At 54.9% G+C, this 14,106-nt stretch overlaps 1 protein-coding gene across 3 annotated transcripts; it reads right to left on the minus strand.

Annotated features, from left to right (window-relative positions):
* Nucleotides 1–5,298: 5,298 nt before the first annotated feature.
* FNDC5 (fibronectin type III domain containing 5) lies at nucleotides 5,299–13,924 on the minus strand. Of its 3 annotated transcripts, none has more exons than XM_044237721.1 (6): nucleotides 13,852–13,924; nucleotides 10,148–10,263; nucleotides 9,446–9,644; nucleotides 8,985–9,074; nucleotides 6,693–6,826; nucleotides 5,299–5,644 (listed from the first exon to the last, which is right to left on the minus strand). In XM_044237721.1, the coding sequence occupies exons 1-6, from the start codon at nucleotides 13,871–13,873 to the stop codon at nucleotides 5,636–5,638; spliced, it is 570 nt and encodes a 189-aa protein (XP_044093656.1). In that variant the 5' UTR covers nucleotides 13,874–13,924; the 3' UTR covers nucleotides 5,299–5,635. The 3 variants fall into 3 exon arrangements, with proteins under 3 accessions (XP_044093656.1, XP_044093655.1, XP_044093657.1); XM_044237720.1 differs by having other exon boundaries at nucleotides 5,299–5,816; XM_044237722.1 differs by lacking the exon at nucleotides 5,299–5,644 and adding an exon at nucleotides 5,851–6,371.
* Between the last annotated feature and the right edge of the window lie 182 nt (nucleotides 13,925–14,106).

The following is a 14,106-nucleotide window of genomic DNA, read 5'->3' on the forward strand; positions in this document are numbered from 1 at the left end:
CAGATTTGGGGAGGCTTTGCAGTCCGGCATTCATGCTGATGGCCACCCTCCGTGAAGGCTGGACACACGGTTGCTGTAGCGCCGCCAGTGGTACTGGCTAGCTGCCTCTTGTCTGGTTTTGTTTTCATCAGCCCCACCTTTGTATGTGAGAAACCCATCTTAAACACCCTACCCTGCTTTAGAAACTGACTTGGGAAAGGTTTGGTCATTCAGGCCATCGATCATCTTAGAGGGACATCCCCAAGTGTTTACTGTTTTTATGTAGGTGAGGATTCTCTTCCTTGAACATTTGGTTTAAAATCTGGGACCAAATGCAGAGAAGTTCTGTTCAAAGGCAAGAGTCAAAATGTGTGATTTCAGTTGGCATAATGGACATTTACTGCATTAGTCACTTCTCCAGGTTTCCCTCAGTTAGCATGATAGAGTAAGATAAGCAGACATCTACCTTTGGAACTATAGCATAATAAAAATTAGTTGTAGCTGGAATAACTAGTGTTGTAGCTGTCTAGTTCCCCACAGAGTGGGGAACCCAGGAGCGAAGGACAGCATTTTGCTTAAGCTTATGTTCCTGCATTCCTGGTAAAGGAGGGTTTAAGTCTGAATGTGTAATGGCAGCATTACCTTTGCCAAATGAGTGACGGGTTAACTAGAAAATGTGACAATCACATTTCCTCTTTGCTCAAATAATTCTGTTTTTCCAAAGCGTTAGCAGCTTAATTAAATCTGTTGGACTGGGGGAGGAGAGAGCTGTTCTCTAGCGGTTAACACGGTATTCTTTAAGAAGGAAAAAAAAGCCAAAGAAAACTCAGTATTAGGCATGTTTTCCTTGAAGATGGTAGTAGGTAAAATCTGGAGTTTTAATGTTTTTAAAGGTTCCTATCTCATACTTGATGTTGGGTTCTCAGTCTAGTAGTTCATGAGTTCTTGCTGTATCTTATTTGAGTAAGGGTTACGTGCACTTAACTGCCTACCTTTTTTCGTTCATGAGGTTCATGACGACATTCTCACCACAGAGGTCTTGACAAAGTTAAAACGTGCTGTTTATGTAGTTTATTCATAAGAGCCTGCAGTAAGCTTGTGCAGGCTTAAGGGACTGGAGTTGAGGATCAATTACAAAACTAAAGTTTGGTGCCTCCTCTTTATCATGTTTTTTCCCTTGTAGCAGTTGTGTTTAATGTCATTAAAGAGAAATAAAAGTTCTTTTTGTGGCATATGTACTGTGGCTGTCTGTTGCAGGCTTTGAAGGCAGTTTCTTCCTCTTCTTGCGTAGGCAGGTTAGTGGGGTCTGGGCGGGGGTGGCAGTTAGTAGAAATGCGGTACTGGGGAGGCGAGGGTGCATGCTCCCTGTTCTTTTGAGGGTAAATTACAGTGTTGAGAAAGGCCTTCCAGCAGTTAAGAAATGTTGAAATTGATTGGGATTTGCAGCTACATATAGTGCATGTCAGGAGCCTGACACAGGGAAAGCCTGAAATACCACGGTGCTGCTGTTTCTGCAGAGAGGGGAGATGGCTCAGCCCGATCAGACAAGGCACTGCCTTCCATTCCTTCCCGTGGCCGTGCAGTTGACCTCTGTCTGCCTCACTCAAGCTTTACCTCAGGGCATTCTCCCTTTGAAAGGGATAGGGGACCCACCACTGGTCATACAGACTTGATGGTGGTTCTTAATCCAACTTCTCCGGAAACTGACTGCTCCTGCGAGCTGGGATGAAGGTGGAGTAAGTGTGGGTAGATGTGGGGGACGTGACGTTCCTTAGATCCCTTTTGTGAACCTGAGCTTAGACTGACCCCAGGAGACAGGGTGAAGGCAATAAAAGCTTGTCACCTGTATTAGCCAATGCTTTTAAAATTTCCACTCATGCTGAGAAAATAAGTAGCAACATGTTTGGACAGGCTCTCTGTCTTGCTGTGAGGTAACTTTTGTCTAATGGATATTCTACAGTCCAGGCAAAAGCTTCAATACAGATTTGCTAAATGCTCAGCTATTTGATGGTGTCTCATTCAGAGGTACTCTGGACCTGTACGTATCGTTTTGTTTCTGTCCGGTAGAAAGCCTTTTGTCTGGTAGTTGCTTATTTCCTTTTCAGCAAGGTGTTACTGCGGCCATCAGAGGTGTCAAAGACCAGCTGCATTCTCCGAAGTGGTGGTATTCCTCATCCTTAGTTCGTTTTATGTTATGGAAAGTGAGGAGGAGGAGAAATGGACCTTCTCTCAAAAGAATGGGGTCATTTTCTAGCCTGTTTTGAGCTTTTACAGGAAGAAGAAAAAAAAACCCAGCCACCTAAAGCTAGAAAGCAGGGATCGCTGCTTTACTTTGTGTTGTCCTGCTTTTCTAAGGGAAAACAGTTATTCCTGCGCTGATTCTGGGGTATGCTTGCTTCCTTTGTATGTCAAAGCACCTGTCAGGAAAAAAAATTTCCACTTGTCACAGGAAGTATCAGCTAGCTGGTCAGTGGTGGAATTCCTTAATGAACAAGCGCCTGCCTTGTCAATCCTCTCCACCTGTCCTCCCCCAGTGACAACTGGAACATGCCACAGACAGAAGATCTGAGCCTCCCCAGCACCCTCTGAAAAGGGGGTGGAATGTCATCTTTTGGACAACCTGTAAAACACTCCATGTGGTAGTCCTGAATCGTTACCGTTATCATTAAGGAACTATTCGTGTATGAGGATCTCCTTTGACTTAGTTTCAAGTGACACTTGAGGGTTAGGGAATCTAGTGCTGACGGAGTTTGGTGGGGCTGGAGCCAGGGGGTGTGTCCCAGTTATGGAAGCAGTTCATTCTTGGAGGCCACTTAAAAGCAAAATCCAAAAACTCAGATAGGTTTAAAGAGGGTGAGAAGGAACACAGCAGTCTAAAATGTCACATGATTGCAGTGGTATGATAGGACGTATTTTTGTAAAGAGCTGAATTCGAGATCTTAAAAGTGGATTACAGATGAGGCCACCCTGAAAAGCCTGGGTTGAATGGACAGGATCAGAAAGAGAAAAGGACTCCTGCCACACGGAAACACCACCCTTTTTCCTCTGCCAGACCCTGAGGCTTCCCTTTTGTTCCTAAGGAGGAAGCCCCCTGGTTCCTACTCCCGGTGGTAGCTGGGCTCTGGAATCCTGTTCTTCACAACGAGCACCCCCCAGAGAAGTAGCTGGCCCAAGGGGTCACTCGGTGACAAGGCAGGCCTTGCCTCTCGTCTGGCCATGCGTGGCCTGCAGGTCAGGCCTCTCAGTCTCCAAGAACTTGCCTACACCCATCCCAAGCTGTGAGGAATCTGCGGGTCTAGGTGGTAAAGAGGGGCCCCCATTCCAAGTCCTAGCTATAGGGTTCTCTGCATGACAGCTGGTCCAAGAAAAGCTGCGTTGTGGAACTTGGGGTTTTAGGGAGGTAACCACAGTGAATGGGGTTTATCTAAACCAGAAGTGTTTACTCCTCTCCCGTCTCCCTCAGGCCCTCAGCAGAGGTGCTAGAGGCCCTGGTAAATCCCTGGCCCCCCACAGCTGTCTCTGGACCTGGCGTAGACTTAGGGGCTTCTCCGCCACATGGCACTAGACAGGCACACAGGACAGGGGGCCTGGCCAAGTACCTTTCTTGGGTGTGGTTTAGAGTTCTGGGTGCCAATAGATTTCTCCTTTCCCACCCAGCCTTTAAGACTTGGCTTTCCTCCTCTTGGAACCCTCCAGAAGAGTCCACCCTAAGTCCCTCTCACCTGACCTCTTCTCTCCAGCTCTTGCTGGCTCTGGGCAGGAGTGTTCGAGGTGTCCCATTTATTCGATTGCTCATTGGCTAATGACATCATCACTCTACCTTTCAGCCTGCTGATGGGATCCGAATGATGATGTTCCTTTAACCGCCCCAAACAGCATGCTGGGACTACTGAGCTGCCGCCAGCAGCTTCTGCAGATCTCTTCCCTTCCTTTCCTCACCCTGGGGAGAAACCAGAACTGCATTCCTTTGGTCAGGGAAAACACCCAGCCCCACCCAGAGGGGAAAACCCTTCGTTCTAAAAACTGAGCACCAGCCCGCGTACCTGTGCAGCGAGGCAGCCCGAGCTTGGATTTGGGGGCCTCGGTAATAGGACGATGGAGGAGCTATTTTTTCCTCCTACACGTGCACCCCCATCTGTTCGAGATTTCCCTTCCAGCTCCAGCTTGGCTGGCAGGCATGTCCCTAAGAAGCTGCAGGCCAAAATGGAGAGAGAACTGACTCCCTCCTCCACACATCCTGACTTGCTGCCAATTGCCAGAAAAAGAGGGCAACATTTGGGCATTTACCAGAAGACAAGGATGTGCCTTTTCATTTGTCTTTTATTTTACATTTAAAAAGAGGTTATTGCTCTAACTGGATCAGAGGTAAGGACCTCTCCACTAAGGAGCCTTGGCCTTGCAGCCCCATTCAGCAGGGATGGAAGTCACAAGACAATGAGTGGAGCCTCATGCCCTTCCATGAGGAAGCCCTTAGTATTGCTGACATCTGCCTATTATCCTGTCTCTCCTCCCTCCCTGTGCTGCCACGTCGGGGCCAAGTAGAGTGGTGGCTGACCTAGCCGGGAGAGCTCTTGTAGACCGGAAGGAAGGGGCGGTCATTGGGTGATGGCTTTCAGCTCTCTGGCTGGGGGCCACTGCTCTTAACATTCAGTTCAACAGGTATTCACTGAGCGCCTACTGTGTGCCAGGCTTGTGCTAGGCGCAGTCCTCCCACACGCCTGTCCTTAGCCACCGACAGAAGACACAGAGGTCCAGCTCTTCCCATGCAGGCATTCAGCAGCCATCGCTTGTCAGTCCGAGGGAAGAGTCTGCCTTCCCTTATCAAGCACCATTTTGTTTTGTTTTGTTTTGTTTACCAGAAAGGGGCAGTGGAGAGAGAGACCTGACACCTCACACCGCTCAGGCTCTAGGGAAGGACATGAGGACCCTGGGTAGCTTTCCCAGAACCCTGGATGAGATGGCAAGATATGGAGACCCCAGAGGCCAGGGCTGCTCTGATTTCCACGATGATGGCTCAGGCCTGTCTTCCAGCACCTTCCACTCCAGAGCAGGTGACTCAGTAGCCCCCAGGATGTCCCACATGGACATACCTTTTCAGTTGCATAACCCAGCATTGTTCCAGCTCCAAGAGACTCATCCTAAAGAAATGGGGCCAGTAACTGCTCCCAGGTCTCTTTCCCACTTTGTCTTCTTAACGGCTCCAGACTAATGATACTACAGTCGAATAAGGGCCAAAGAAGATGGAGGCTGCAGGCAGTCAGCTTGGAGCATTCCTTTGCCCTCTGGAGTGAAGCCCTTCAGTCATGTTTTCCAAAAAAGACAAAACAGAACATCTCACACACTCGCCGAGTTGTGCATCACACCACAAGTCCGTGATGGCTGGATCCAGAAAAAGCTTGCTGGCAGCCATGACCCTGCCCCATGGCTTCTGCGATGGCTCTCGGTCTGAAAGACACAGCTGGAGTCAGTCTAGGTGCTTGTCATCTCCCAGGAGCTTTGTGCATTTTCTTGAAGAGGAAGCCAGTCCAGGAGAGGCGAGGAGGCAGAAAGAAGGCTGTGTCTCATGCAGCTTTGCCTTTTCCAGAATGGGGCCAGGCCTTTTAGTTTTGTGGCTTGTTTATTTTTTGCAGAATTTGGGTTTGTAGTTCAGCCTCCTTCACCAAGACTAGTATGGGGAAGAGGGAGAACAGTGCAGCTAGCTGGGCCTCCCCCCACCGCAGTCCTCCCTGTCCCTGTGCCCATGGACCTGGAGACCAGCAGAGAAGAAAAGTGAAATCCTTCTCCCTGCAGACAGGCAGTCATGCTTCAATGATGCTCACTGAGGGCTTGTTGGGAAACTGGGAGGAAAAAAATGAGAGAAGCAGCCAGGGCTAATCGAACAGACTTCTTGCAAAGTTGGAAGTAAGGGGAGGACACAAGAAGGAAGGGCTGCCACCAGGCTTTCATCCTGCGTGGAAGGAATGGAGTAGCCCTGTCTGCGTGTCTCGTCTCTCTGCCTTCTCAAACCCAGCCTTCGGCCTCACTCAGCAGCCAAGACTGGGTGCTGGGCCCTCGACCCCCCTGGCCCCCCGGTTTCACCCCCAGCAGAGCCATCCCGTTGGCTGGTTCTCTCCCATCCTGTAGACCTGCCTCTGAGCGCGGCCTTGGCCCCTGTCACTGTCGACGTGCTTCTGGAGATGGGGGTTACTAAGAGGCTTCAGGAAAATGCGCCAGAGAGAAGCCAAGAGAGAGGACAGTAAGCCAGGGGGTGTGAGGAGATGGAAGGAGGGGGAAATGTGGAGAGGGCCAGATGTTTGTTTGTTGGGGAATCATCGTCAGAACCATGAGATCCTCCCACTTTTCTAGCGTTTCTTCCGAGCTGCTCAGAGCAAGCACTGACAAGGTTCTCATATCTGTTTTGCAGAAGAGGAAATGAAAGTGAGGCACCTGCTCAAGGTCACGCAACACGGCAGGGGCAGAAATGAGCCCAGAACCCCCTATTCATACTGTCCCACACCAACCAAGCATTCCACCTTCCCCACCCACTGCATTTTGTTAACCACCCTGGCCCCGGTACCCGGCAAAAGGAAAAGGTCCAAAATCCATGTGCAGTGTCCCTGTGTCACAGCGGCAGTGGCCGAGCTCGGCTCTGCCCAGCCGCACCCGCACCCGGTGCTGAACTGTCCCCTGCTGCAGCTCCAGGGCCGCCCACCCGGCCCAAGATCTGCCCTCACCTTGCTGCGGAGGAGACCTCCCCCTTGGTGCTCTGGTGTGCTGGTTTCTGACGCGCTCTTGGTTTTCTCCTTGTTGTTATTGGGTTCATTGTCCTTGATAATGTCATACTGGCGGCAGAAGAGGGCAATGACGCCTGGGGGATGATGGCAGGGTGGGGGTGGGGGGACAGGGAGAGCAGTAAGAGGCCAGAGCTCGAATCCCGGCCACCTCCTTCATTCCTGCTGGCACCTTCTGAGCACTTGGTAGACACTGAGCTCCAGATTCCTGTGTCCCCCTATTCCCCCAGCAGCCATCGCTTTCACTGCTGCTGGGTTGAGCTTCCCACGACACACATCTGATCTATCTCCCCCCTTCCTTCATTACACCCCTGACAGCTCTCCGTTCCAGTTAGCGAAATAGACACAGTAACATCCGCTGAGCCGGCACGGTCACGGCCGATGCTGCCGAGCCCGAGGAGCGCCAGGAGGGCACCTCTCGTTACTGTCACCGGGCTACCAGTGAGGACACCGATGCAGAGAGCCCAGGAACCTACTTGAAGTCCCACAGTGGGGGGGCCCGTATGTGCACTCCAGGGTCTGCGCTCTGCTAAATGCTCACGGTTAGCAAGCTACTAACACGGGAGCGTGATAGTTCTTGAAAGTCAAATGCGATTTAGGAAGCCAGCGCCAATGCCTCTAGGAGTCGTCTCCATTTTACCTCTGCTTTATGTATAGTGCTCTTTCCTGATCTACATGTTTTAGGTCCTGTCTTTTGACTTTTCCACCACGGTAGATACAGGCTAACATCTCTCCCAACTTCCTTTCCCGTCATCCTAACAGAAGCGTATCACAGTCTTGGGTTAGTCCACCATGTTTATATTGTTACGATTGTATTAATACTGTGTATGTATGGGCGCCTGGGTGGCTCAGTGGGTTAAGCCGCTGCCTTCGGCTCAGGTCATGATCTCAGGGTCCTGGGATCGAGTCCCGCATTGGGCTCTCTGCTCAGCGGGGAGCCTGCTTCCTCCTCTCTCTCTCTCTGCCTGCCTCTCTGCCCACTTGTGGTCTCTCTCTGTCAAATAAATAAATAAATATCCTTAAAAAAAATACTATGTATAATGATATAATTATATAATGATATAGAATTATAAAACATATAATGTTTTATATATTTATAATGATATAAATGATAACACACCACAAACCTCTTTTGTACAATCCTTTGGGTTTTTTACCTTTTTTCTTTTTTAACAGGTGCCTGTTTTTCAATGTGCCTACAGAACGTTTTTTCCAAATGCTTCTACAATACAGGCTGTCCTTCAACCGCCATGCTAAGACAGCTTTGGCATGGTGTTCAAGTCTCTCAAAACGGACTCCAGCCAACTTTATAGACTCGCCATCCTTTACTGTCCCCTTTCTACTTTCTCTCAGTCCACAGCTACGCTGAGTCAGACTGAACTGAATTTGTATCTTATACACCCTGTCAGTAGAACCCTGTTCTTTTTTTGGCTGCCTGGTGAACTCCTATTCATCCTTCATAGCTCAATCCCCATGTTTCCTCCTTTCTGTGTTTTTCCTAATTTCTCCTGCTAGCCCTAGAATTAAATCCCTCTCCCCTGTCCACATAGGAGGCACTTATCACACTGAATTATAGTCAAGTAGGGACTTGGCTTCTCCCAGGCCCAGTTTCTGCAAGCCCCGGGCTTAGTCGTGACTAGTACTATTATCTGGAACGGAGTGGCCCTTCAGAAAATGCTGGTTGAGTTAAGAACTGAGATGAAATGTGTTCTTTATCCTCGGGTAGCTCACAGACAAGTTGGAAAAGGGAGAGACATGAGCCCCATGACCTCATCTAAGAGGAACTCCAGGGAGAAACAAGCAGTGCCAGGCTCACGGACGGACTAGGGAGATCCTAAGGAGGCGGACTCAGGACCCGGCTAGGAGGAGTAGGTTATGAGGCTGTCCCAACCCTGAGCCTCTGGAGGCCCGACACCCCAGAAGGAGGCATGGCTGCCACAGCCATGGCCGGAAGGCAAAGGGGCTTCGGGTGTGTCCGCCCCGGGAGCCCGAACTACTCCCAAGGGAGGGAAGGGCAAATGCTCAAACAACCTGTCCTCCAAGTCAGCTAGCTCTCAATCCGCTAAGTTTCCCGGGAGAGCTAAGCCAGCGAATGGGTCCCATCTGGTCCCCAGAGCAGGACTTCGAGACTTCTCCCATCACATCTCAGCTGCCTCTGCTTCTGGGAGAGAAGGGGCCTGGCCTGGGACTTCCGTTCCGCAGAGGCCAAGTGAGGCAGGGACGGGAGGCACTCACCTGCCCACATGAACAGGACCACGACGATGATGAGCACCTCGCCGGTCCGCAGCTGTTGGCTGCTCCCCATCTCCTTCATGGTCACCTCATCTGTGGGGAGAGAGAGACACTGCCCCGAGGCTCTTTTCGTCCCCAGCCCTTTCGTCCCCAGTTCTAGGGCGGGGCCCAGGATCTTAAGCGCTTATCTCTATAGGTGCCTGGACACCTAACAAGAGATTCTAGTACATGCTGATGGCTACTTGCAGCGGCGGCAACAGGGCTTGACCCAAAGCTGGAAGCTGATACCCTCACGGTCGGACATTAGGGTGACCTCCTCTCTCTCAGGTACTGCTTTAGTAGGCGCCAGGGGTCGGGGATCCGGGGAGGTGGCGGAGGCTGCTGTGCCACTGCTCAGCCACCCACTGCTCTGCCCCTGACCACCCCTCACCCCAGCCAGCCCCCCCAGCAGGGCCGGGGCCTGCCTTTGTTCTTGGATGCCATCTTCTCTGCCTCGCGTGGGGTCTTGAAGAGCACGGGCTCGCTGGCCGGACTCTGGCCCTGAATGGAGATGGCCTGCACGTGCACAATGTACTCGGTGTCCTCCTCCAGGTCCCAGAGGGCGCATGAGCGGGTGGTGGTGTTCACTTCCTGAATGAAGCGTAGCATCCGCACGTCCTTCTTCTGCCAAGGCAAGTGCCAGGCCTGCTATCGGTGGCGCCCGGCCACCAACCCCCCTGGGCCCCCCCTCCTGGCGGCGCCCAGGGCTCAGCCGACTACAGAGCTAAAGCCTTCCGCACATGGGTTTCCTCACACCCCTCGTCTCTGCAGGCGGCTAGGACCACTGCTAGATCCGTCTGACAGAGAGAGAGACGGTGCGGACGCAGAAAACCTAGAAAAGCTGCCTAAAGCCATCTCTCCAGTGAGAACTTGCACTGGGTCCCACACTCAGGTCTGTGTGAGATCAAAACCGGACTTTCGGTGCCCAGTTTCCAGTCAAAGGCCCCAGAACCTGCCTCACCAATCCATTTCCCGCTGGGGTCCCCATTCTAAGCCACTTGTGCAATTCTTCTGCCTGTCTTCTCTTGCTCCTTTATTTCTTTTTCCTTTCCATTTCTGCACACCCGCCTCCCCATCCCCTGCTACTGTCTGGATGTGTCCTTCCCTCCCAGTCCCTCAAGGGTTACCTGCTGAGAGATGGCAAATCCAATGACGACCTCATCCTCCAAGACGTCCCAGCTCACCACTGCGGAGTTGGCCTTGAGGTGCCTGACAGTGACATTCACGGGGGCCGAGGGGCTGTCTGGGGGTGGGAAGGTACCTGAGCCTGAGCACCTCCTGCTGGGAGGCCCAGGCCCACGGTCTCCTAAGTGGGGACCTGGGGAAGGCCACAGAGTGGCAGAGGTTGGCACACGGGCCTCAGTTCATTAGTGCCTGAACAGTGAGGCCCAAGAGGCCCCAGGCTCCTCGTATCCAGGGTGGGAGCCTCCACTGGTCTCACTGGCCCTATCAGGGTCCAAGTGAAACCTGAGAGGCCTGGGCTGGGGCCAGATCTAATGGAAGGGTGCGAAGGGATGGGACAGGCACGGGGCGGGGGGATGGTGGGGGCATAGGTGGCCAAGGTTGCAGGTGCTGAAAGTCAGCCTGATGAAGAGCAGTCAAAAGGACTCCCAGTCTAGTGCTCTTTATATAATACCACACTGTCAGGTGAGTGACCTTGAGGGAAGGAGAAAGACCCAGAGGTCAAGAAGAGCCAGGCCAGGGTGAGCCCTGGGTTCGGAGTGAGGATCAAGAGAAGAATCCCTGGTATCCCAGTGAGGCAGACAGAATGCAGCCTGGGGAGGGGTCTACGCGAGCTGCGTCTCCATACTCTGCCAGCCCCGAGAGGCAGGTGGGGAGGTGATAGGGGAAGATGGGGTCACTCAGAGCAGGTTCTCCCAGGGGAGAGGCAGAAGTACAGGGTAGGCAGGGTCTTGACTTGGGAAGAGGATGAAAAGAGTCAGTCGAGAAAGGAGTACAGGGAGGGTGGCAGGGACGGTGGAGGTCAGGGCAGGAAGAACCTCTGTAGGAGAGGGGCCCTGGAGTCACACAGTGTGTATGTAAGTCTCCCAACAGGCGAGTGCGGTCAGGGGAAGACCTAGCCCTGAGCACAGCCTTTGGCCCATACAGGAGTGGACCTGAGGCCCCAGGCGCTGGGCCTGGGGCGACAAAACCATCTGTGGAGACAGAGAGAGACAGAGGGACACAGACAGGTGGCGGCAGACACAGAACCAGAAAACAGACAAGTGGGCTATCAGAGACAGACGTAGAGAAGAAGCAGAGAGAGAGAGAGAGAGAGAGAGAGACAGAAAGCACTGAGCCACAGAGAGATGGGTCGAGGGAGCGAGGAGAGAGGCGCCAGAAGCTAAAGGGACAGATACAGAGCCTCAGGAGAGGCTGGGCTGGGTGAGAATGAGGCCGGTTCCAGGGACAGGCCTGACCCCGACTGCAGCAGGCTCAGGGGTCCACCCCACCCACCCCAGTCCTAGGGTGCCAGTCCCCATCCCCCTCACACTTGCTTACGCAAACCAGGACCCCATCCCGCTCTGACCCGCAGAGTTCTCCTGCAGGGCTTTGAGGACAGGGAGGGAGGCCCAAGGTGGGGGGACTGGTGTCCTCAGCTGCTCCCCAGGCCAGAGAAGGGAGTTCAGCTCGGTCACCTGAGGCAAAGGCCTGCGGTCAGGGCCAGGGGATGACGGGACTACGGGATCGCAAGACCCTGGACCCCAAGGCTGGGGTGGCCGGCCAGGGATGGGGAGCTGGAGGACAGGCCTGGGAGTCAAGAGGTGGGGGAGAGGCCGGGGCCAGGTTGGGGGACGGGGAGCAGGAAGGGGCCCGAGGACTCCCGCCCGCCCGCCCGCCTGCCCCGCGCCGAGCCCCCCAACCCGGGCCCCCTTACCCGCCTGCACCAGCGCGAGGCAGACGCAGCCTAGCCACAGGCGGAGAGCGGCGCGGGGCGGCCCGGGGCGCATGGCGGCTCCTCCGGCCGGCCGGCCCGGGGCGGCGCAGGGGGACGCGGCTCCCGCGCCCGGCGGCCGCTGGCACTGGCGCTCCCGCCCGCTGCCCGCCCGGCCCGGCCGCCCCGCGCCGCCCCGCGCCGCCTGCATGTCGGCTCCGCGGACAGCGACTCCCGCGCGGCGGCGGCGGCGGCGGCGGCGGTGGCGGCGGCGGCCGCGTCCACGTCGGGCGCCCGGGGGGCGGGGCGCCCCCGCTGCGGGGAGAGGCGCGGGGCGGGGTGAGGGCGGAGGGCGCCCCCCCACGCCCGCCCCCTCCCGGCCCGCCGGCCGCCCCTGTCCCCCGCCATCACCCGTCCCCGACCCGGCCCCAGCCCTGCCCTTCCCCTGGGAGAGGGAGGACGCGCGCCCCCAGACACGTATCAGTGTCCCCCGTTCCCCACCGTCCTCCCTCGGCCTGAGGGTCCTCAACCCCTACCCCACCCCACACCGGAGGCCTTTCCGGGCCCGGGACAGACGTGAGCAGAGGGGAGTGTCACAGCGGGGGATGGGAGCGAGACTGGAGCGCCGAGTAAGTGCAGGGGTGTATACAGTAAGTGCTCAGACTCACTGGAGACCTAGCTCTGTGACCCCGGCCGGTCCTTCCCCTTCCTTGGGCCTCCATTTTTGTCTCCATGAGAATAACAACCCGCACCCACTAGGTGCCAAACGTTGTGCTAAGAGCTTGACTTGCATCAATCGCTTAGGAGGTGCTTTGTGACCCCCGTTTCACACAGGAGACTGCAGCTCGGAGAGGTCACTTGACTTGCCCAAGGACCCACAGCAGAGCCAAGATTTGAACACAGGCTGATCTGACTCCCACGCGTGTGCTTGACTTCATTGTCTCCCCACCCAGAGTGAACTCACCCACCCCACCATGCCTGAGATCCTAGAACTTGCCTGTGCCAGCTGCTCCCCAGCCAGAGAACAATCTGGAACAATCTCTTCCCAAGAGGGATGAGGGAAGAGTGGCTCAGGGCCCCCTCCCTCACCCTTCTGGCCGCCCTCAGTGCCACCAGCTGGGGAGGAGCTAACGATTCTAGGGGGCTTTGGAAACTGGGCAAGTCACCACAGCCAATAAAGGGCAGGGATGGTTCCTTCCTCATTACCTTGGGGCCATCATATGCCTACTGCTGTCCCTACCTCATCTCACACACTCTTCTGCTCCACCCACCCGTGTTCTGTTCTTGAAGAGGCACAGAGCTGCCCTTTCCCTGTACCTGCCACCCTCTCCCTAACGAGGGGACCTCCACAACAGCAGCGGCCAAAGGCAGCCCCCCACCTTGTGGCACTCTCCACCCTGAGTCCCAGTCAGAGAAATGAGGATGCCATGCCCAGGGAGGCACAGACCAGGGCCCCAGGCCCCCCCAACTACCACCCCCTCGCCCCCCCCCCAAGGAGAGGCCCCCACATCTCCAAATAAGCCCCTCCCCCCAATCTGAAATTCCATCACTAGGGGACATTCCTTTGGGTCTTTAAGGGCCTTTTGGTCTTCCAGAAGCTCCTGGAAGGGCTAATCCTTTTTGAAAAGGGACAACTTTGCAAAGATATCCCACAGAATGTCCTCCAGATCTCCCTCACACACATTTGAGATTGATAAACCTAGGTTCAGAGATGGAAAGAACTCCCCGAAATTCACACAGGGGTTCAGGAGCAGCCGTGGAGCCCTGCTCTCCCAATGCCCACTCCAGGACTCCCTGCATTGACCGCCCCCCCCCCCCAAGTTTCTATGGGTCACTTGGAAAGGGTAGGATGGGAGGGGGCTTTGGGGTTCTTACTGAAAGCCCTTCCGTATGGCCAGGCCTGCTCTGCTCCGCGGGCTGAAGCCCCCAGCCCCATCGGCTTCCCCAGCCACATACCTTGTGCTGGGGTGAGGCTCATTTGGGACCACCACCTCTTTGGGGCCGGAGCCAAGGAACCAAAGCACTTCTCTCTCCTGTCTCTCTCTTCACCCGGCAGCTGCCTTCAGCCCCACCCCGCCCGGCCCCGCCCCACCAGCTGCAGCTTGGCCCTTAGGGACCCCCCCACCAACCCCAGCAGGCAGGAAAAGACATCCCGGGGCCTGCAGGAGCAGCTGGAGCCTCCTCAGGCCTCATCGCAGGAGCCAGCAGGCA

Source organism: Neovison vison, chromosome 2, assembly GCF_020171115.1.
Source record: "Neovison vison isolate M4711 chromosome 2, ASM_NN_V1, whole genome shotgun sequence".
Classification (NCBI taxonomy): Eukaryota; Metazoa; Chordata; class Mammalia; order Carnivora; family Mustelidae; genus Neogale; species Neogale vison.